Genomic DNA, 24,574 nt, shown 5'->3' with positions numbered 1-24,574 from the left:
TTACCAATCAAAGTGATATTTTTTTCAAAAGAGTACGGGGATTAAGGTGGTAATTGCGACATTTTAAAAAACCTTAATGGTAATTATGTAAAAATTCCAAAAGTTAATTATAGCGAAGTGGCGAACTCAGAAAGGGACTCGCTTCCGAGGGCAAACTCGGTATTTTGGCTTCCTACGGTATTGCTCGAGATACCGAAAGCTTTTAATTTCAAAAGCAGTGGCAAAAGCGGGACCAGCGAATGACCATAAAGTTTCCTCTCTCAATGGAATGCGAAAACGTATCCCAAGGGCATTTTTGTCATCCCATTAAATAGGTAATGAACTGATAATGATGACCCTTTTTCTTAAGCAGTGCAGCTGGGCTAAGCTTTTGACCAAACTAAGACTCCTCCTGAATTTATTTGCTAAAATAGTTCACCTTGCAAACTAATTATCCAGAGGGGTCAATTTTGATCTGAGTTGAATGATACGAGGTCAGCATAATTTAAATATAAAATGTAAATTTGAGAATATACCAAAAAAGTGGAAAGGAAATATTTGATTTGTCTCTATTTTATCTCTAGTTTATTCAATGTTTTAAATTTAGAATAAAACGGTGAACCTTTTAAAGGTTTACGGCTCATGAAAATGCTGATATATTTAATATTAAGATACCGAATTTTTAAATTTCTGCTTCAGTGGTCTGTTTTCATTTAGGTTTACAGGGTGATAGTTAACACGACAAAAAAATCACTATTTTTGATAATAACTTTTAAGAGGTGGGCTATTTGGATAAATAAATTTGTGGGGGCCACTTTAGTAAAAACTCTAGTGCTTGTGGGAGTGGTTAGAGTTTTAGAAAACTGTTTTACTGTAGAGAATAATAATAGAAAAAAATAATGATGTAAAAAAGGGCATGTAGATTGAAGTTAGGGCAAAAGAGGGCCACCAGGGTCCAAGTTTGCTGATTCTTATATTGCTCATGTTTGTAGAAAGGCCAAATAAATTGCCAATTGGTCAGCTCTCTATGCTAAATCTTTCTTAGCTTTTGTATAGGATGAGTGTGAGTCTCCTAATTTGGTCGACATTATCGGGTTTCTGGATTTCTGTTGACATGGTTAGCTGGTTTTTGTGGGTTGCTAATGAATTTCCTTTTACTTGAAAAGAAAAAAAAAAAAGAGAGGTGGCAGAAGGTCCAGCTAGGATAATTGATAAATCCACTCCTGGACTTAGGAGGAAATAAGATTTCTAAAAAGAAAAGGATATTAAAAATGAGACAGACTTCTAGAGAGAGAAAGGAGGGGGAGTGGGCACTTTATTACTTTTTTATGGTGCACGCATCCGTAGTTGTAGTAGAGAGAGAGAGAGAGGAGAGAGAGAGAGAGATAGAGAGAGAGAGAGAGAGATAGAGAGAGAGAGGGGGTTGTGGGGGGTTACTACTTACAACTCATTCAGCACCTCTAAAAAACTGGCCAAAAACCAGTCACTATAACAGAAGGGAAGAGGGAGTTAAATCTCGCAAGTTGTTGCTATTGGAGGAGGAGAGAGAGAGAGAGAGAGAAAGAGGAGGAGCAGTGTGAGCTTTGAAGTGCAATAATCCCACACAAGGATATTACCTACCTTATAGGTTGGCAGATAAATACACACAAGGCCAAAACCAAGCAAAGGTCAGATCTTTCTTTCTTTCTTTCGTTCTTTCTTTCTTTCTCCTCCTCTTCCCCTCTCTCTCCTCCAACAACCAATCACCTCATCTTAGAAAGATCAAAGCAAGTCCCGGAAGCCAAAAACACTCAAAGCCCACACATCTTTCTTCTTCCTCCTCTAGAATTCCATCTCAGAGTTAGAAAGAGAAGAAGGGGGGAAAAGGTGAGGTTTTTCTTTCACCAGGTGAGATTAGAGAGAGAGAGAGAGAGAGAGAGAGAGAGAGAGAGAGAGAGAGAGAGAGAGAGAGATTGAGAGGGAGCTTGGTGGGTTTTGTATGTAGGTGGAGATAGATGAGAGGGATGCCCTGTAAACTGCAGGAGAAGGGGGTGTTACAAGTCTTGAAAGGAGCAGGAGAGGAGGAGCAAGAAGCCATCTTTTGGAAGAGCAGCGGCAATAAGAGGCTGAAGGGATCACAAGAAAGCTTGTTGGAGCCCACCTCTGTTCTTGATAAGCGCAGCCCGAGCCCACCCACCTCCTCCTCCACTCTGTCTTCCTCCGCCGCCTTCTCCGACAACGCCAACGTGGCGGCGGCGGCGGCGGCGATTCCGGCACCGGAGGACGGTCGGAGGGACGAGTGGGCGGCGGAGCTCCAGCCCATCTCCGCCGGCGCCGGGGATTTTGCTGGAGGCGTCGAGGACTGGGAGGCCATGCTGTCCGACACCGCCGCCGTCGTGGCCGCGGACCCGGGCCAAGATCAGTCCTTTCTCCGCTGGATCATGGGCGACGTAGCCGGCGGCGAATTGGGTTTCCCCGGGGGCGAATTTGGGGCAGCTTCCTCGTTGCCGCCGGCGTCGTTGATGATTAGTCCTCTTCCAATGGTTTCCTCCATTACTACTTCTAATCTCAAAGCTCCCAACTTTGGCATCCAACAAAGCAACCCCTGTGTTCTCTACCAAGAACCGGTCATGGAGGAGAAGCCCCTCTTCTTGAACCAGAGCTTCCTTTTGAATCAAATCCCTCCAAATCCTTCCTTCTTCCCGTCTGTAGCTCAATTGGCTCCACACCAAGAAGCCCCACCATTGCCAAACCTCTTCTCTCCCAACCCTAAGCCCCACCTCGCCCCTGCCGCCGCCGTTGAACCCAGTTACAAAATCCCTCCGAATTCCCCCGGCTTCTTCCTCCATATCCAACAAAAGTCGCCGGCCGACGAGGCCGTGTTGGCTCACCAACAGCAGCAGGCATTGGTGGACCAGCTCTTCAAGGCGGCGGAATTGACGGAGGCCGGAAACATTGTCAGTGCAAACGGGATATTGGCGCGGCTCAATCAGCAACTTCCCTCGCCTATCGGTAAACCCCTGCTCCGCTCCGCCTTCTACTTCAAGGAGGCTCTCCATCTCCTCGCCGCCAACGCCTCCACGCCACCACCGCCGCTCTCCTCCTCCCTCGACGTCGTTCTCAAGCTCAGCGCCTACAAGGCCTTCTCAGAGGTCTCCCCCATTGTCCAATTCACCAACTTCACCTGCACCCAAGCCTTGCTTGAGCAGCTTGGCGGCTCAAATTGCATCCATATCATAGATTTCGACATCGGCTTCGGTGGGCATTGGTCATCCTTTATGCAAGAGCTAGCCCAGCAGCGGTGCACAGCGGTGTCCAAGTCCTCTCCGCAGCTTAGGATCACCGCCTTTGCTTCCCCGTCGGCTCACCACCCCCTCGAGCTCCACCTCACCCGGGAGAACCTGACCCAATTTGCCCACGATCTCGACATCCCTTTCGAATTCAATGTCCTCAGTCTCGATCCTTTTGACCCATCATTGCTTCTCAATCTTACGGCCGGAGTTGATCAAGCTATTGCAGTCAATCTCCCGGTTAGTTCTGCGATTTGCCCCCTGGTCCCAGGCCTCCTCCGGCTTGTCAAACAGCTGTGTCCTAAGATTGTTGTGTCTGTCGATCATGGCTGTGATCGCAGTGATCTCCCCTTCTCCCATCACTTCCTACATGCCTTCCAGTCTTGTGCGCTGCTCCTGGATTCAATCGATTCTGTGGGAACAAATGCGGATGCAACCAGCAAGATTGAGAGGTATCTAGTCCAGCCGAGGATTGAAAGTGCGGTGTTAGGGCGACATAGGGCAGTGGTAGAGAAGATGCCACCATGGAGAATGCTCTTTGCATCGGTTGGGTTCGTGCCTGTGCAGTTTAGTAATTTCACTGAGACGCAGGCTGAGTGCCTGCTCAAGAGGGTCCAGGTCAGGGGCTTCCATGTAGAAAAACGCCATGCTTCGCTCTCCCTATGCTGGCAGCGTGGGGATCTCGTATCGGTGTCGGCCTGGAGATGCTAAGGTTCTCCCTCCTCTCAGGCATGTTATTAAATCCATGTTAGTTTTGATCTCTCAGTCAATTTGCAAATGGTTATCAATTGTTTTCTTATTGTTGGAAGAGTTATTGAACTGAGAGGTCTGGTACAGTTTTAGTTCCTTCTTTGTGCTCTTTTCATGTTAGACATGGGTTAGTAATGTTTATGGTATTTTGATGTTATTGGAGAAGCATTTCTTGCTTCATATTAACGTGGATGTACAATTCAATGTGAATTAAATGAAGATGCTTAAGACTTTTGACATCCAAAATCTTGCTCTGAATCTTGAATAACTTTTCTTCTGTACATTGGCATTATCAATTGCATAAATTTGAACAATTATGACAATAGACAGGAATTGGAGATAGATACTTTTGACTATGCGACACATGACAATTACTAAAACCACAGCCTCTAAAATTAGATTTTTATCGACCTTCTAACATGGATATCAATTATGTCCTGTGATGTTGAAATGTGTATAGATTTGTTGAAGAAATCAGCTAATGAGTAAATCACCTAGCAGTAGGTAGTATTGTTAGTTTCCATGCTCTATATTTGTTTCTTTTGCTTTGCAGATGGACTTTTCCTACTAGTTATTCATCATTTGAGATGTTGCTGAGCTTCAAAATTAAAAAAAAAATCATGCCTTCACTTTTTTCTATCCACTTGCTTTTTGCTTTTTTGGGTGCTATTTGTGGAAATACATGGAAACTTCGAATCATACTTCATTCCTTTGCTTTTATGTTGATTCCCTTTTGTTTTGTTAACACTTGTGACATAATGCTGGAAGAGGTTAACTTTTGACTGCATTGTTGCCCCGTCTGTCAATTTCGTAGAGCGAATTTTTATCCCATGCAGTTATCGTTTTCATCAAAAATTATCCTTGAAGATATTGTGTTCGTGGTCCTGAAAGTGTCTAACTTGTATTCTTTTAGGCTCATTTAGTTTAGGGTTAGGTGTGCTGCTAAGTCCTTTACTTGTTTGAGTTCCAATTCAGAGGTACTCAAGACGCAAAGCATTTCATTTATGACACCTAGTCTAAAGTGAATCACTGAAACCTGTAGAAAGTAAGGGCAAGTTTTTTTTTATTCTTCATTTTTTGCGGGATTAAATTTTGTTTCTCCTGTGGCTTCAAAAATATTTCAACTCTCCTTCTCTAAGACAAATTCTAATGTGGCAGTTGGAAATAGTTCCTGCCCAGCAGAACAAGCAACATAAAGTGTCCACTAATACTCATTAAGCAGCACTTTCCATGTCCCTGCTTCATGACTCTTTAGGAGCGTTAGCAAAAGCTCATTTCGCAAGCTCTCTTTGTGCTTGTTTGTTTGTTTTCCTTTTTCTTGCTTCTATTGCAGTTTTAGTTGAATTGTGATCCTTATTATATTTGCACATTAGCACAAGTTCTATTCTTAAACTCAAAACGAAATCTTTTGCTTAATTGAAAATTTGTGTTCTCTGTTCATAGCTGTTTGCTGAACAAATGCATGTCTACAATTCAATGAACCCTCCCAAGTTGTTAAGTTACTTTCCCAAAATAATCCAAATTGCAAGGCCTTAAAGGTTCATATGAATAAATCAAGTTTGTTCATGTCCAGAAAAAAGCACCCACCTTTTCCTCACCTTGGTGATTCATTCACCAAATCTTGTTCTGATTTAGGTATGATTTTCATCATTATATATCATGTTGCTCTTAGTTTAATCCTACTGTCTTGTATTTTATTTCTTTTTAGAAAGATAATTAGTGTGCCTTACACTGAATCTGATCATATTCCTCTTTTATTAATCGAAATGACCTCGAAAGTCTTGCATGGGATAGAAAAAAAAAGATCAAAATGGAATTGAATGTCTAACTGCAAACCTACTGATTTCAATCATAAGCTATGCTGAAATTTTTAAGGGGGTGGCTCTTCAACAGTAGTTGGCCTTTTCTTTTTCTTTTTTCTCCCAATTGGGGTTTTGTTTGTGATGCAGCAAAAGAACTCAAGAACAGGAGTCTATATTATTGATAATGCTCTGTGGGATTATATTAGTGTTCACTTTCTTGATCTATCACATGGTCTGTGTCCCTCCTCACATGCAGGCTTAATATTTCATCTCTTTCTCTCTTAGGCTTTCTGTCCTTTTGTTGGCCCCTCATACCTTTTTTTTTTTTTCAATCTCTCTTTCCCTCTCATCAGTTGATAAACTTGTTTGTCTTTTAAAATCCAAGGAAGCTCACAGGACTAGATATATAAACTGCAAGGCCATGTTGCAGGTGGAATGGAAGTATTGTTATTTTCTCTTAAAGTATTAGGACTTGGGTTGATAGTTATATATTCCATGCCAACATGGGCTTGAATGTCGACAATCCAACCTTTGTCTACTTTTGATTCTCTTTTCCTCCACTTCTTTCAACAGTTGTGATCTCAGCTTTACCTCAAACCCATCTTTAATGAACTCCCATGCCAACAGCTTAATAAGGTGGTAAAGTAGTTGAATAACAAGGGGGCATCATGCATCAACATGAGATATTTTTCCATGAAATAGATCTATTTTTCAAACTTCTTAGAGAAACAGGTGAATTTTCCAATTCTGTGGAGTAACTAGATTAATAAAGCTTTTAGAAAAACACCAATTTATCTAGTAAGTTTGAAAAACAAATCTATTTTTTTTTCCTTTTCAAAAATATTCTCAATGATCCTCTAAACACAGTGCATGTGGAGAGAGAGAGAGAGAGAGAGAGAGGGACTAACAGTTGTGGCCAATTTCACAATGGGTACAAAATATAACCAAAAAGAAGGAAAATTTCTTGCTCTCCCCATGTTCACAAATAACTTGTGGCAACTGGTGCTGATGTGATGGCTCAACTTGATGGCATCAAAAGCAAGGAGAGGAATCACTTCAGTTGCTATGTACCCATCAACACTGAGCTCCATCAGAGTAGTAGTAAAGCTGCCCCTCTCTATATCCTCAACAGGGGGAAAATAATGCTTTTACCTTCTTTGGTTTGGAATTCCTAGGCTTTCTGAGAAAAAGAAAGAGAAAAAAAAAACTAAGGGATGAAAGATAGCACTGTTGCACCTCTTTGACATGGAACTTTGTTCTCAATTCAACCAATTTGCTAGAGAGCCAGAAAGGCATCAAGATTTCCCCCCTCCCTCTCCCTCATATGCAGTGTTGAGTACTCACCATCTGGCAGCACATTCTCGTGGGAGGATTGGGACGTCCACAGTGATTTCTGGGACCATCACCTGCATTAATTCTTGATGGTGAAGCCTTTGGATTTCAAATGGTGCACATTAAAAGAGAAGATTGATAGGGACCAGTGTCTTTTGATACCTGGGTGGAGTTGGTTTATTAGGAAATATCACTTTAAAAGGTTGACCCATCTGTAAAAATCGACAAGTTTGTTCTTATGTTTACCTACAAAAAGACCATGTCTTATTACTTGTACATGGATTTGTCTGTTTGTAAGGAATATTTCACAAACAGGCCTTGAACTAGAACGATCTCTTTTACTTGTCAGACATAACGATATTTTGTTTTAGTTATCCATAATAACCTGCTAAGCTAATGGGAGTAGTTTGCCTAACAAAATCTAACTTAAAAGATGCTGATTTGATACTTTGCATTAGATGCAGGTTAGTTAAAGAGAGGAAAACCCTAGCCACACATCACAAGAGACCTTTAGAAGTTGTTGTTCTCTTGCAAGCAAGGGAAGGCATCCAATTCTTAAGCCTTCAAGCAAGTGATCACTTAGTTATTTGATTAATAACTTTGCTGTTGTTTGATAGGATCAACAAAATGAAATGTTAATCCCCTACTTTGCTTCCCCCTCAAAGGGGGAGTTCCCTTATTGATTTGCTTCGGTCGAGGATCCTTTTGCTCAAACAAACCTACTCCCTTCACGTAAAAAACTGATTCACTACAGCTCAAACACCTGACTCGCTTCGGTTGAAGCCTACTTCTGTTCATACAACTTGACTCGCTCGAGTTGAGTTCAATCTCCCTCTCACTTAAACAATTTGTCATCCTTCTAATCGGGGATTGACATCCCTATTCCTGTAAACTGAATTAATTGACGGAGCCTAATCTCACACATATTCAATAGATGGATGAGAAATAAACGATAAGAGTTCACCTTAATCTGTGCTGCTATTTTCTCTTGCTATTTGTTGGAATATGTGAGAGTAAATCCATCATCGTTTCATATGTTATCGGAGTGCAAATTCAATACAGACCAATGTCTCGAGCCTGTTAAAAGTTTCAGGTTGCGAAGATTAAACCCACCCATCACTAGTAGAGCTATTTCGCACCATTTTCATGTGCTTATCTATGTGAATCAAAACATAGAAATTTAGATGACATGGTAGACACATTTGATGGTAAAATAATAATAACAATAATAATGTTAGGCTCATAAATGATATATGTTATTCGAGTCAAATATCACTTTAACTCCAACTTCTAAATATCGCTTTAACTCCAACTTGTTCTATTTCCTTCTTCCTCTTTCTCTCCAATAATTCTTATGCTGCATGAGTTCTTATCAAACATGTCATCAACAATGATGTGTTTGTCTCGACTGATGCTTTTCTTATCTCACAATGGTTCTTCTTAATGGTTTTTCCGCAACGAGGACAACCAGTTCAATTCATCATTACAAGATCATTGAAATCATCGTAAACTCGTGACCCTTTTATTCTCTTTCTTTTGTTGCTATCTCTTTGTTAAGAGACATCAATGTGTAGCTCATTTGCATTGCAAACTAGAGACAGACTAATTGTTTGTAGACATCCCTTTCGGCCATTTTGAATTACTTGAATAGGTTGGTTATGCCAATTCTTCCAACTCTCATGGAAGTTGGCCATTTTCCATGGCATATTCAGGAAATAGAGTTTGCATGATGTTTCTATGGTACTTCATAGTGGTAGCTACGCAAGAGTAGTTTGTTTCTCCTACAAGAGCAATGCATTTGATGAATAAATTAATAAAGAGTAAAGAGTTTACCTTTAAATGATCTACATAACAGTGAGCAAAAGAGACCTTTACATTTAACAATGCACACAGTCCAACTACCACTGACCATTTTGCATACGTGAGCATCAAAACAAAGATTGCAACATCTAAATTTGATTGCTTATGAAAGGGTTAAACTCCAAGGACAACCAAGTCCTAATCAAATGATCATCGAGGCAAAGGGTACTCTCTAATTCTTCATAAAGTAGAGCATAAAATATAAACACTTTGAGTTATGTCCTCCAATAAAGAATGGCTCAGTGACGCAATCAGAAAAAGTGCAATTAGGCAAGAAGCTAAAGGAAGTGTAAGTTAGATTTAGATGAGATGAGATGAGGTTATCGATGGATTCCAATTTTGCAACTTTTAGGACTTTATGCTGCTTCTCTTTTTAGATGCTTTGCCTCCACAATCTTCTTTCCTTCTCTCAAGATATCTACGGAAGCCCAAATCCAAAATATTCAACCAATTGTATGAGTCTTATTGGCTGCTTACGACCAACGCATTCATTCCTTCCCACATATCTACATATATATATATATATATATATATATATATATTTGGCCTTTAGTTCATGACCAAAAGAATGCATTCATGAATGCTAAAAAGTAAGAGACCCAAGGGCTTATCCTATTCTTTTTGGGAGCGGTTTCTTGGCCTTTAGTTCTCTTTTCAAACGAAGAAAATTTTGACCCTATGATCCAATTGGGTGGATTGGGGTATGTGGTAGGAGAGTCTAATGGTGAGCCTTTGCTTAGTACGAGCATGGTAATTTGGATCAGAAGCAAGTGAAATTTCCCTTACATTATCATTACTAAATTCTTGGAGTAGAAGGGATGAGATGACCTACAAGTCTTTAAGAAGCATCTTAAGCTAATATTGTACTGTATTTATGGGTGTAACTCAATTAGATTCGGCTGGATATGTACAAGAATTGGATCCATATCTATTTAATTTTGTTAGATTCAGATTTGAACCGGATTTGCAAATCTATTTATTATCGGATTCAAATTCGATGCAATATTATTAGGAAATAAAAACATATAGTATCTTATTTTAAAGTAATAGATCATATCTTTTGACACTCAATTATAAGAATTTAATAGCTAAAAATTAGAGCACAATATTTTAGTGGTCTTACCAAAAATGACACAAGATTAACATATGAAGCAAATGTAGTAGTAGTATGAATGTTATTTTTCGATAAGCTCGAGATTATTCATATTTTATAGGAATTAGAGTAATTCAATGCTTTATTTGCATAATTGAAGTATTAGACTACATAACCAGTGTCTATGAACGTTAAAAAAAATTAAAATTAAAATATCCATCAAAGCTTTCATGGATATTTAGTCAGGATTTGCTCCAAATCGAGATACGACAAGCCACTAAACTTGAATCAAATCCATTTATTAATCCTTTAGATAGTGATGGGCAATATCTTATCTTGTTAGGGCACAATATTGAAGCACCCATAATTTGTCTTTACTCTTTACTTCCATCAAATAAAGGATCTTTATCATTTTATGACAATTTAGGAGCAGCAACAATAGGTGAGGAACAAAGATTAGCACTAACCACTTTGCCCAAATCTAGGACATACTTGCTTTGATTGAGATGCAAATCAGTAGCATTTTGGTATGCTGGGACACCGAAGTAAATAGGATAAAGAATCTAAGTCTTTCATGGCAAACTCCTTTTAAATTAGATTGATCAATTGAGTGATGAACTTCATCTCAATACCGGTGATAAAAAATTATCAATGTGCACAAGAATAAATATATGAATCTTGTTATAATGAAAAGTTAATAGAGTGTAATACCTACTTGTTAGCCATGTGCACTCTACATGCCCACACAGCATGCACGATGCATATAGCAGGGTAGATGAGTATTAACACAAAACTAAACTAGTATTGTCCTTACATTCTAGAGATAATTCATACTATAATCTCAATAAACCTCTTAGCACAATATTTTTTATATATATCAAAACAATACTAAATAATAATAAATCTGATAGGATCCACAGAGGGAATGATAAGCCATCAAGTTTAGGAAATAAAAGTTTGAATTTTATTCTAATAATAAAAATTGAGTTATTTGCATCAAAAATCCACTTAGTTTTCGATTTGACGAGGCATGGTCAAGGACAATTTTAGTTTCTCTTGCACTTGAGGTTTTTTTTTTTTACTTTTCTTCCAACTTTACCTTTTCTGTCATTTAGTGCCTCATTAAATGTTAACGGGACACTATAAAAGAGAGAGAAACGGCCCACACTCATCTTTTTTTTTTCATCTTCTTCATTTTCTACTTCATATGTTGCTACTAATTCTTCTTCTTCTTCTTCTTCTTCTTCTTCTTCTTCTACTGCTCCTTCTTCTATCTTTTAATATTTTCTTTTTTTATATAAATTTCTAATTGCTCTTTATTTAATAAAATAAAAGACTAATTACAGATAATTTAAACTGTAAATTTTTGTCAGAATTTTATACTTAAACTATGAATTTCGTATTGGAACTATGAATTCTTCATTCTGTTGTAGATGTATTTTGAATCCGAAGAAACTCCGATTAAAAAAATTTAGATCATGATGTCATTGATTTTATCCAATTTATTTTATAATTTTTGGACTTCAAAAAATTATCTTATGAATATTTTTTTACAAAAATGTACATAATTGAAATTTTGTAGTTTAAGTACAAAATTTGCACTTAAATATGAATTTCATACTTAAACTACAAAATTCTAATTCTGCGAAATTTGAGCAAAATATACATAAGATATGCATTTGATATCGAAACAATATTAAACTAATTGAATAAAATCCATGACATTATGATCTAAAACTTTTATTTTTAGAGTTTTTTTAAATTTAAAATTTATCTACAGTGAAATAAAAAAATTAACAAGAAATTCGTAGTTTAAGTATGAAATTCGTAGTTTAAGTATAAAATTTATAGTTTAAGTATGAAATTCGTAGTTTAAGTATAAAATTCTGACAATAATTCACAATTGTTAAGTATATGTTGTAATTTACTTGTAAATTAGATTAACTTTTTCATTCGAGGTTTATTCAGATTCGAAATATTTCTACAGCGGAATGAAGAATTCATAATTTAAATACGAAATTCATAGTTTAAATATAAAATTATAACAAAAATTCATAGTTTAAACTATCTCTAATTAGTCTTTTACTGTATTAATTAAAGAGTGATTAGAGTGATTTGTATAAGAAAAATATCTCTAATTAGTCACTTTCGTAAATGTAATAACAACTTTCATTGATTTTTAACAACTTCCGTTATTTTTCTTTACATTGCAAAATTTATATATTTCACTGTTACAATTTACATATAAACAAATTAAATAAAAACTCCTTAATCAATATTTTAAAAATATAACTCAATCTAATATTACAAGTAAATTATAATATATACTTAAAAAATTGTGCATTATTGTTTGAATTTTATACTTAAAACTATGAATTTCACACTTAAACTACGAATTTCTTATCAAATTCTTTGTTTTACTGTAGATAAATTTTAAATATGAATAAATTCCAAATACAAAAGTTTTAGATCATAGTGTCACAGATTTTATCCAATTAGTTTATATTTTTTAGATGTCAGATGCATATCTTTCAAATATTTTGCTAAATTACATAGTATTAGAATTTCATAGTTTAAGTATAAAATTTATACTTTAGATACAAATTTCTTACTTAAATTAGGAAATTTTATTTGTGCATAGATTTGAAAAATATCCACAAGATAATTATTTGAAGTCCAAAAATTATGAAACCAATTGGATAAAATCTATGCCATCATAATTTAGAACCTTTTTATTTGATGTTTCTTCAGATTTGAAATATATCTATAGTGGAATGAATAATTTATAGTTTAAATATAAAATTCATAGTTTAAGTCTAATAATTATTCATAGTTTTCTTAGTATATATTTTAATTTACTTGTAATATAAGATTAAGTTATATTTTTGAAACATTGATTAAGGAATTTTTATTTGTTTAAACTATCTCTAATTTGTTCATATGTAAATTAGAATAGTGAAATATATAAATTCTGTAATGTAAAAAAAATGAAAGTTGTTAAAAATCAATGAAAGTGACTAATTAGAGATAGTTTTTCTATACAAGTCTCTTTAATCATTCTTTATTTAATATAATAACAGACAAATTAGAGATAGTTTAAACTATGAATTTTTGTCAGAATTTTATACTTAAACTACGAATTTTATATTTAAACTATGAATTCTCAATTCCATTGTAAATATATTTTGAATCTCAAGAAACTCCGAATAAAAAAGTTAATCTAATATTATAAGTAAATTACAATATATACTTAAAAAACTATGAATTATTGTGAGAATTTCATACTTAAACTATGAATTTCTTGTCAAATTCTTTGTTTTAGTGTAGATAAATTTTAAATATGAAAAAACTCCGAATACAAAAGTTCTAAATCATGATATCATGGATTTTATCTAATTAATTTCATATTTTTTTGTTTGTCAGATGCATATCTTCTAAATATTTTGCCAAATTACGTATAATTAGAATTTCATACTTTAAGTATGAAATTTATACTTTAAGTACAAATTTCATACTTAAACCACGGAATTTTAGTTGTACACAGTTTTGAAAAGATATTCATAAGATAATCATTTGAAGTCTAAACATTATGAAATCAATTGGATAAAATTTATGACATCATGATTTAGAACTTTTCTATTTAGAGTTTTTTTAGATTCAAAGTATAACTACAACGGAATGAATAATTCATAGTTTAAGTACGAAATTCGTAGTTTAAATATGAAATTCTGACAATAATTCATAGAACTTTTTTATTCAGAGTTTCTTCAGATTTGAAATATATCTACTGCAAAATAAAGAATTTGTAGGTTAAGTACAAAGTTCATAGTTTAAGCATGAAATTTTGACAAAAATTCATAGTTTAAACTATCTCTAGTTAGTTTTTTTATTTTATTAATTAAAGAGCGATTAGAGATTTGTATAAAAAAATAAAAAGATTAAGAGATACAAAAACGACAATAGAAGAAGAAGATGATGAAAAAGAAGAAGAAAAATTAGCAACAACATGTGAAGTAGAAGATGAAGAAGATGAGTAATGACCCTGTCTCGCTAAATTGAAACTAAGTGGGTTTTCTATGCAAATAACTCATAAAAATTAGACTCTAGTTGGCATACAAATTTTTTTGAGTAAGACTAAAAACCCAAAAGTCAAATGTGAATAAGGAAAATAAACACGACTTAACAGTAAGTCACATTTTTTAACATGATAATCCTCTCTAGCCTTAAGTCAATCAATCAATCTTATTTCATCAAGCAATAGAAATATGATATATTTACAACTAACCCCCCTCCTAACACTTTAATGCTTGAGAAGGGAAATGGTGGCAAGTGAGGCGATGATAGGGCCCACTGTGCCTAGTTGGCATAGCCCGATTAGTGGTCGGCCAAGTCATAGCTCGTGAGTATTTTTAATTTTATTCTAAATTAATTTATTTAAATTTTTTATTTAATTTTTTTATTTAATTTTTTTATTTATTATAAGTTTATTTTAAAGGCTAGGTTGTTATAGTTTCGGGCACTCATCACTAACAGGAAGGGAAGGTTTATTGGATAGTGCATGGTGACTGATCCATCAACCTTCTTGGATGGTGAGCTTGGTAAGGCCATGGGCTTTGGCATGAACCTCTCCCCCACCTCTCACAAGACTCGGTGGAGCTCAACCATGGGTGACTTGTCTCGCTGCAGTTAACCTGTTGAGCTTCTTAATAGCATTCTTCACAGAGGTGGCAACACTTTGACCACCTTCCCTAGTTGCCCCCACCTCTATCGAGTCCACTTGCTACCTCTCTTCCTTTTCCTCGGTGTCCAAGCCAACTCGGCCTTCTCTAGACCCCATAGAGTCACGAGCCTCTTCCTATGACAACTCTCTTGCGTTCCCTACTTGTGTTCGGTTGTTTGGCAATGAGGAGTCATCAACGTTCCTCTCTAATCTAATGTAATCTGTGTCAGACCGAACCACCTTATGGACATTAGGCTCTTGGCTTGACTCATTTAACTAGCTAGTTATTTATTTTAGCATTTAGTTTAGTTTTATTTTAGCTTGAGTTTGTCCGTTTGATTGGATGTTGGATTACTAATGAATTTGGTTTAATTAAGTGGTTTAGGTTAATCAATTAGCCTCCAATATAAATTGTGGAGCGCAACATAGATTAATTATGTTTTGATGAATTGCTCAAGAACCCCTATCTCTAGTTTCCTCTCTTAACCTACGTTCTCCCTCCCCCCTCCAACACTAGGCGCAAGCCATTATTGGTCGTCGATTCCTCCCTCCTTTCCTCTGTTAGACCTCCCCTCCTCTTTGAGCACGACCACCTTTGACCCCTCTTCCTTCACCCTTTATTAGGTGCAAATGCTACTTGAAATCCCCCGTGTCTAAGCCTTCATCTCTAACATCACCACCAAAACCTCGTTGATATTAGATCTATCTTTGGTTTGAATATGAGAAAAATCAAAATTGTAGATCATAAGCTTATGGAATGCACTCATCCAATTTTGTAATTTTCCAGTATCAGACATATATCCAGCAAATGTTCTCCACTGACTGTGCAAATTGTGTTTCTGCACTCGAGCTTGAGTTGATAGCTAAGATCGAGCCATAACAAGTGATGTCAGAGCTACTATTCCTTGGACACCAAAATCGTGACTTGATCCATGTTTGTAGAATTCATGAGGAGACTTCTCAAGTCGAGGATCAAGCCACTAATGGACCCGCAGAGACAATTCCACCCGATCCACCTGAATCTGAGCTAGAGCTTAGATGGGTTCAATTGGCTGAACCCATCGAGCCAATTTTCCTCTTGCATCTGTGCCTTGGTCAGCTTGAGACTAAAGTTGGGATTTGGTCTAATCCTTTTTTAGGTTATTCTTCACCTAGATCAGACATGTACTCATCTCAGATATGCTTATCCAAGCTTTGGATGCGCCTCTAGTACAACAGGTCAAGCAAAGGCTACACACGCACCTATCGACCCATTGCGTCATTCCTTGCGATGGGACATTGCCCAAGTCCACAACCATGTTGAGCCTTGGTCTAACCCTTGTTAAGGTCTTCAACATCCTGGTTGGTCACCTCCTCACCTTAGACAAGCTTTGGAAGGCCTTCGATGCAACCCACTTCAACTACCCTAAGATTAACCCAAGTTGATCTCGTGTCAAACTGACTAGGCCGACTTGGTCTCCTTTTCGATTTTGGTTTCCCTTTCCTTCCTCCAATTTCAGATTTGAGAGAAGCTTGCCTGAAGAACTCAAAGGTAGTTGTGCTCGAGTCCAATAAGTATTAGAGTACTTGAGTTAGACTAACGGAGCTGCCTGATCCACTCGTACCTGAAAGATTAAAGGAGTATTTAATCCACCTATCACTTTGAGGATAAAGTAAGCAAAAGCATGGTGGATTAATGTGATGTGGATTAGATCGGACCACCTCGTGGACATTGGCATGGGCATTAGGCTCTTGGCTTGAGTCATTTATCTAGCTAGTTATTTATTTCAGTATTTGGTTTAGTTTTATTTTAGTTTGAGTTAGTCCATTTGATTAGATGTTAGATTAGTCATGAACTTGGTCTAACTAAGAAGTTTGGGTTAACCAATTAGCCTCCAATATAAATTATGTTTTGATGAATTGATCAAATTTCCTTTTCTCTCTTCTCCCCTCTTGACTTAGGCTCTCTTTCTTTCCTTTTTCGACTCTAGCTACAAGCTATTATTGGTCACGTGTTCCTCTCCCCCGCCCCCCCTCTTCCTTCACCCCTTTTCATGTGCAAACCCTTCCTACAAGCCCCTATGTCCAGGCTTCCATCTCCAACACCACCACCACCAGAATTTTGCTGATATTAAACCTAGCTACAGTCTAAATCTAAGGAGGGCATGAATAGAAAAATTGTAGATTAAAGAAGGTTACGGAATGAACTCATCTATTTTGTAATTTTCTAGCAATAGACGAATATCTAGCGAATATTCTCCACTGACTGTGCAAATTGTGTTCCTACACCCAAGCTTGAGTTGGTAGTTGAGATTAGGTCATAACATCCTCCTCCTCTCTTAGGTGCACAGTGGCAAGAAGTGGCCCCTCTTGTGTTGGGGTGGCTCGAGTCATGTGGGTTAGCTTTGCTTGAGGCATGTGGTTGGGGCTTAGCCTAAAGCTTATTGCTTGGGCTTAGCCTGAGGGTTATGGCTAGGCTTTAGCTTAAGCCCAGTTCGGATTGTTTTGGCCCCTTTTCTCAAATTATTTATATATTGTGAATTTGGTAGAAACGTATCTTTTGTTGCAGACCTCTTTAGGACCAATAAAAACCTCAGAGTGAACCAAGATTAGCTCCAGGCCTTCTCATCATTAGAAAAATTAGCATATCCGGACAAGTAGACTATCTTCCCTTGCCATATTAACTAATATAACATGCTAGGTTGTACACTATAATATTTCATATATGATATGGTAGCCTTAGCTTTTGTAATTGCAGATATTGGTTTAGCATGATGATTGATATGATTGGATTTACCATAATTTTTATATATCTCTATTTGCATGTAAGATAATACATGTTACTATATGATGATGATATTTTTCATTATACTTGTTGTGCTTATATAATATCATGCCACTAACACACCTGCACTACCATGATGGGTGTGACTTCTACGTCTCAATAGTACCTAATAACTTCTTTCTAGGCCGGATAGGGGGTAGGAGAATTGTATTATATTATTATATAATAAGGTCTATCTTGACGTTGTAGTCAATGGATCCCAAACAATCAAGTACATCTTTTCACTGGGCTTAGATAAGCGATTATACTACTGATTGATGAGGGTCAAACATTTTAAAGTATTTAAATTGGAGGTCAAAAGATAGAATAATGTAGATCTAATGATATCTAATGGCATAGGTGAGGGCGTCCTTGAGCGGTAGCTCACTATTTCTGCATTGTGCGATAATCCGTGATAGAGGTGCTGACAAAGTTGGGGATATAGGGGGATGACTAAGGTCATTAATCTACGATGATAAAAATCAGCTAGCCATTTGCGAGGTGATGGGTAGACAATTCTATCTCTAGGGTCTACCCTTCCTTGAGGGCATTTATGTTAGATAAGTATGGGGTGATGGTTAATGAATCTAGTGCTAGACGTGATGAATAGTCATGGTGGGGATAGATGAGTTAGAATACTAGGTCGAACCATAATAATTAATTCATTCATATGCATGACTTATTGTTGTTATGGTGTTTAGTTATTTAGAAACTCATGCACTTTCCATATCGAGTATACTTATATTTATTTTATTATACTAATGATGGTGCCATTTGTTGAGCATTAGGTAAATTGAGTCCTACTAGGTTTAGAAAATTAGATTAAGAATTAATTTTTAAAGTTAAACTGTGTAGGAGATTGAAGCTCGTAAACTATTCTAATTATGAAAAAAACCGCACTCAAGTTGGGATGCAAAAATTCAAGTAAGAGTAGAAAACTTAGTGCGAGTAAGAGTAAAAAAGAGAAATATGGCTAACACACTATGACACATTTTCTTAATTAATGTGAAAAACCTCTCGCATACATAGAGATGAAAAAAAATTAAGGACTTGCTTAAAGATGATTGATCTTATTCACTAAGCAATAAAAATAAAATTTACGTACAATTACTTTCGATAATTTAATTCTATAGTACCTAAGTGACATCTTGAACTACATACATATAGGGGCTACTCTAAACTGATTTGAATTAATTTTTTTAAAGGCTTACATTAGAGATAAACATAACTTAGCTAATCATCTATTGAGATTATTTTCTCGTTTTATTATCAATAGACTTCAAATATGAAAAAACTTTAAATACAAAAATCTGTAGATAGTGAAGTTAGATCTTATACAAGTAGCTTCATAATATTTAGACATTAGATAAATATCTTCTAAATAGTTTTCTAAAACTGTGTCATAAGGTAAGGAACTCCCTCTTCAATATCTGGTTCGGTTGTAGGAAGCAGTCCGTGCAACCGAGAGAAAATATTCACCAAATATTTTTCTATAGTCAGAAAATTACAAAACTAAGGGTGGTCAATCTGTAGCTTCCTGATCTACGTTTTTGGTATTTACACCTTTCATAGATTCGGACTGAAACTGAGACGAAAATACGCTAGTGTGGGGGTGATGGTGGTGGTGACGGGTGGAGATGATGGTAGGGTTATGGATGATAATAGAGATGAGGGTGGATTATAGATGTAGTTTAAAAGATAAGGATGAAGGGGGAGTTCCTTACCTTATCATTGGTATCAGAGTTCGGCAAACCTTGGACCTCCATTAGTGGTGGAGACAAGGAAGATAGCCTTATCAAGGAGATCAATGGAGAGCACATTGATAAGGAAAGACTCAACTCACGAAAAACCCTAACCGTATCAGCCGATTCCCTTGGTGTGGTCATGGTAGGACCGAGTCAACCAACATCCATGGGTGTGAACATGGGCTTAGCGAATGAACTCATAGGCATGTTCCAAATATTACTGCATAAGGTGGACGTAATACAAAATGATCATAATGCCTTGAAGGAATATGTCATTAACGGATCAACTTTGTCATCTCCTCGACGAAGATCGGTGTCTCAAGAAAGACCAGCAGTGGAACTACACTGAACCGACGCCCCACAAGTCCAGGTACGATATGTTAATGTCAATAAGCCTCTTTTATCTATTCCTACACATCATCCCCCACCTTCGATACACAACCCGAGGCCAGCGGTGGTGGAACCCGAGAGACACGTGATATCGGTGCGCTTCGTCGATGAAGAAGATTAGCACTTAGATGATGATGTTGAGCCCTTCGGAGATAGTGATGGGCATGTTTGATAATTTAGAGAAGGAGCGCAACAAGCACAGAGGTTCAGACCTGAACCAAGGATCTTTCATGAGCCCGACAATGCTATTCAGGGGAGAACCGCATGCTTGGACTTTCCAAAGTTCTAAGGCAGTGATCCGATGGATTGGATATTTTAGGTGGAGCAATACTTTGATTATCAAGAGACAGCGGAGGATGCAAAGGTACTGATGGTAAGCTTTCACCTCTAAGGAACGGTATTACATTGGTATCGATGAGCCATTTGAGGCAGAGGATTTATCGATTGGGCAGACTTTTTGTAAGAGGATTACACGTAGATTTGGAACAGTAGCGTATAAAGATTTTGCTGCCACATCAAGCAAGATGGTTTAGAGGACAACCGTGTTGGAGTATCAAGCAAAATTTGAAAGAATTAGTAGTCGTTGCAAGCCACCTTGGCCTGAATGGATATTGATAAGCATATTTATTTTAGGGCTGTGGGAGGAGATTCAGGCGAATGTTCGTGCTCTTTGTCCTACCACTCTCGAGGAGGCTTTTGAGAAGGCCGTGAGGATGGAGCAAAACTACAAGGCTCTAAAAATGGCAGCGAAAGCAAGTTGGGGCAACCGAGATAGGCGGTTTGCGCCGAGAATGTCAGCTAGAAATTCTGTAGGTTCAAAGGCAATGGCTACTAGTATTAGGGTACGACCACTCTTGAGACCCTCTTCCAATGTTAGAGGAGGCACAAGACCGCCCATTCGAACTCTCACACCTACTCAAGTAGAGGAGCGAAGAGCGAAAGGACTTTGCTTTCGATGCGATGAACGTTTCACCCCCGGTTATCGGTGTTCCAAACCGATCGGTGCTCATCGATAGTCTCGAGGGGGACGATGAGGTTGTTGGTGATAGAGAGTATACAGAAGAGGTCCATGAGAAAGACGTGGAGGAGGGCGTGAAGAAAGATATCCAAGCTGAGATATCTATGTATGCATATTCGAGTGTTTTTGCGCCGAGGATATTGCGGGTGGATGAACTCGTTAGAAAGCATTGTGTGCACATCCTTATCGATTCTGAGAGTACACACAAATTTCTAGACAAGTGGTTGGTGAGGAAGTTGAGCTTGGACACTAAATCGACCATGGGGTTTGAGGTCACTATTGGAGACGGCACAAAGCTTCGTGTAGAGAGCTTGTGCCACTGGGTCTGTATACGAGTGCAAAGACACAACATTATTGTGGACTTGTATCTGTTGGCACTGTGAGGAGAGAGCATTGTCCTTAGCACTTAGTGGTTGCAGAGCTTGGGACCCGTCACCTTTGATTTTTAGAGCATGTGGATAAAATTTAAGCAAGAAAACAAAGAGGTGCGACTTGATGGCATTCGATCCCCGCTGATTCCAGCGATGCAGCCGATGGTGGGGCTGCCTTGTGTGAGTGATTGAGCCTATCTTCTTCACTTAGGACCAGTAGGAGAGAAGCCTCAAATTAGTCCAGGTATTGCAATTGATTTGTCTAATTCATTGGACAAATTTGCTCGAATGTTTGAGGAGTCAAAGGAGTTGCCACCAAGGCGAATAATGGACCATCGCATAGAGATTGTGCCCGGGGTTGCACCAGCGAACGTGAGATCGTATTAATATCCACATGTGCAAAAGGAAGTTATCTCCAAGATGGTGGTCGAGATGTTGGAACAAAGTCTCATATAACCAAGTCATAGCTCTTACTTATCGCCTGTGCTATTGGTGCGGAAGAAGGATGGGTCGTAGTGTTTTATGTCAACACTAAATGATATCACCATCCCATTCTGGTCATAGAGGAGCTGCTGGACGAGCTTGCAGGGGTGACTATATCTAGCAAACTTGACTTAAGGGTCGAGTATCATCAAATTAGAATTCACCCGATGGATGTGGACAAAACTAAATTTTGGACTCCAGATGAGTACTATGAGTTTCGGGTGATGCTATTTGATCTCACCAATGCTCCAACTACTTTTCAATGCCTCATGAATGATATTTTTTGACCTCTACTGCGACGGTATATCTTGATATTATTTGACGATATTTTGGTATACAGTAGGACTGAAATAGAGTATTAGCGGCATTTAGAGGATGTGCTGAATTTGTTGAAGCAAAATTAGGTAAAAATTAAGAAGTCTCAGTACCTATGGGGAGTACCACAAGTAGAGTATTTAAGCCACATCATAACAGCAGAAGGAGTGGCGACGGATCCTCAAAAGGTAGCATGCATGACAGCTTGACCGATCATATTTCCACCATAAGATTGCGCGGCTTCTTGGGGTTGACCAGGTATTATCGCCGCTTCATCGCCAAGTATGGCAAGATTGTTACTCCTCTTACTTCTTTGCTAAAGAATGACTCTTTTAGATGTATGGAGGAAGTCACTACAGTCTTTGAAAAAACTAAAAACAGCAATGACAACAGTGCCCGTTCTAGCTCTACATCTCCCTTCTCCCTTTTCACCAACCAGCGCCACCTCTTCCATTAGCACGGTCTCGTCTAGCTTCTAATCTCCCTCTGCCACTGATCCCCCTAGTCCTATAGGATATGCCTACTTTTCCCCCTTCATCTCTTTATCTTAACCGTCTCTACCTCCCGTACGGTTTTACTACAGTTATAGGCCAATCCTCAAGCTTCAAACATCGTAATAGAAGCATAGGTCTTTTAAGCATCGTTCCTCGAGCTCTGTTGGTGTGAGATGTCTACTCAATGTTCATGGCTGCCCCGTAGGGTCTGGCTCAATTTGAGGTGGGGTTGGCCCACTGGGATTCAGCTAGAGCCCATCGCAAATGTGGCACACCTAAGGCCCATAATCTCGGGTTGCTCCGCGATGTCTAATCTATGGTTGTGTCCACGACTTGGCGGGTCTGCAACTTCATTGTAGTCCACATTAGTTGGTGGGTCACCTTAACTCCCTCCATTTTTCTTCCATCATTTGTGCCATTGAGGAGTCCTCAAGCAATGCTGTCGGGCCATCCATAAACTCAGTTGCTAATCCTCTCAAACCTTGATAGACCTTACAAAGCCCTTTTGTGTTAGCTTAAAAATCTTCATAGTCGAGGCTCAAAATGCACACAAAGTGGGCAGTGTGATTAACTATCCTTATGAAGAAGATCACAATTTTTTGATAATCACATAAGTAACATATCTATCCTCAAACGCAAGTATATTAGTAGTGGTAGATGTCAACAAAAAGTTCAGCTCCCAATGCATTTGGATCATCCTTAATTATAGCTCAAACAACGAGAGATGTGGTGTAGCTCTCCTCATATTACATAGAAATATGGATTAGTGAGGAACTTAGAAAATTCTTCTAGTAGGAGAGTAGAAATTCCTAGTATTCTCCTTCCAATCGGTGTCTTAACCTTTGGTTTTAAGTCACTTAAATAGCGATGAAAAACATCTATAATTCATACTAGGAGAAGCCCTGAAAGGAATCTCAAAATCTGTTTTTGAATAATATGTCTCGTTTGCTATCCTACCTATCTAGTTGCTACTTAAGTTTCTTAAATATCTTACATTTCTTAAGTGGTTTTAAGTTCCTTAGTCTCATCGAACAGGCATATGAAAACAATTGCTAAAATTTGATTAACTTGATTTAGTCGCACAATCTACGACCTGACTATATACAGAATCTAGTTGTTGCAACTCAAATAAAATTCAACTTAAACAACATAAAATAAATGTCAATAATTTAATATTTCATAAAAATAAGCACATTAAAAAAACTATTATTTAATATTATTATAATTATATATGCTTAAATATAAATATAAATATTACAATTTTTTTAATAATATAGTATTTCATTGATATAATATTTTTCTAAATTAATATATTATTAAAATTATTTTATATTATACTAATAACATCAAAAATATAATATTAGTAAACTAATATTTTATCAAATTAAATAGTTACTCATAGATAAAATCATATATTTACTATTTAAACTATGTATTAATCTAATTAAATCTTTCTTTCTCTAAATAATAAAGTAAGAAACTAAGAGAAGTATTAGTATGATATTACTAATAGTCTCATGTTTTAAGCTATAATAAATAATATATTTTCCATGTAGAATAAATTTTATTCTTTTCGACTATAAGATATAATAATATTTGGAAAATACTTGTAAGGTATGAAAAATACGAAAGCATTCCATAAGTAGATCCTTATAACATTGCATAGGTACGATCCTATGTGTATTGCATGCATTGCATACATAGAATATTTTATTTTATTTATCATCTATTCTATCAATTTACTTTAAATTAAATCGAAGAGTATTTCGGTATTTTTTTTCTTCTATACTTTCACTTTATATCATATCAAATATATACCCTCATTTTAGAATACAAGTAAATATAGAAATAGTTATTCATAAAATAATACTCTCATTTGGTAAAACAGTTCTTATTTGTTATTCCTATTTCACCTTAATTCCTAATGTGAACAAGGCTTTAGGTTTTGCCCCTGCTCTGATTAGACTTATACATGGACGTTTACGAGAGAGGATGATTCTTGAACAATTGACGAGGACAAATGTGTAGACTCTCTCCATCTATATGAATCCTATCTGGCTGATTTTTGCCTTTGCTTAGGGAGCATGCTTTGAAAGGTGACAAAGGTGATTGGGTATTTAGGATCCAAAACAGATTGGTTCCAAGTACCC

At 37.1% G+C, this 24,574-nt stretch overlaps 1 protein-coding gene across 1 annotated transcript; it reads left to right on the top strand.

Moving 5' to 3' along the window:
- The first annotated feature begins 1,432 nt into the window (after positions 1-1,432).
- LOC140770198 (scarecrow-like protein 6) lies at positions 1,433-4,244 on the top strand. Its single transcript, XM_073111253.1, has one exon. It carries the CDS (start codon positions 1,974-1,976, stop codon positions 3,957-3,959), a length of 1,986 nt encoding a protein of 661 aa, XP_072967354.1. The 5' UTR covers positions 1,433-1,973; the 3' UTR covers positions 3,960-4,244.
- Positions 4,245-24,574: the final 20,330 nt, after the last annotated feature.

This window comes from Typha angustifolia, chromosome 11 (genome assembly GCF_048772165.1).
Source record: "Typha angustifolia cultivar Huaian chromosome 11, ASM4877216v1, whole genome shotgun sequence".
In the NCBI taxonomy this organism is placed as follows: domain Eukaryota; kingdom Viridiplantae; phylum Streptophyta; class Magnoliopsida; order Poales; family Typhaceae; genus Typha; species Typha angustifolia.
The sequence above is the reverse complement of the archived record's forward strand: the minus strand, read 5'-3'. Positions and strand labels throughout refer to the sequence as shown.

What these genes read in the sequence shown, in the direction of transcription:
- LOC140770198 (XM_073111253.1), top strand. Translation starts at nt 1,974, where the DNA reads ATGAGAGGGATGCCCTGTAAACTGCAGGAGAAGGGGGTGTTACAAGTC.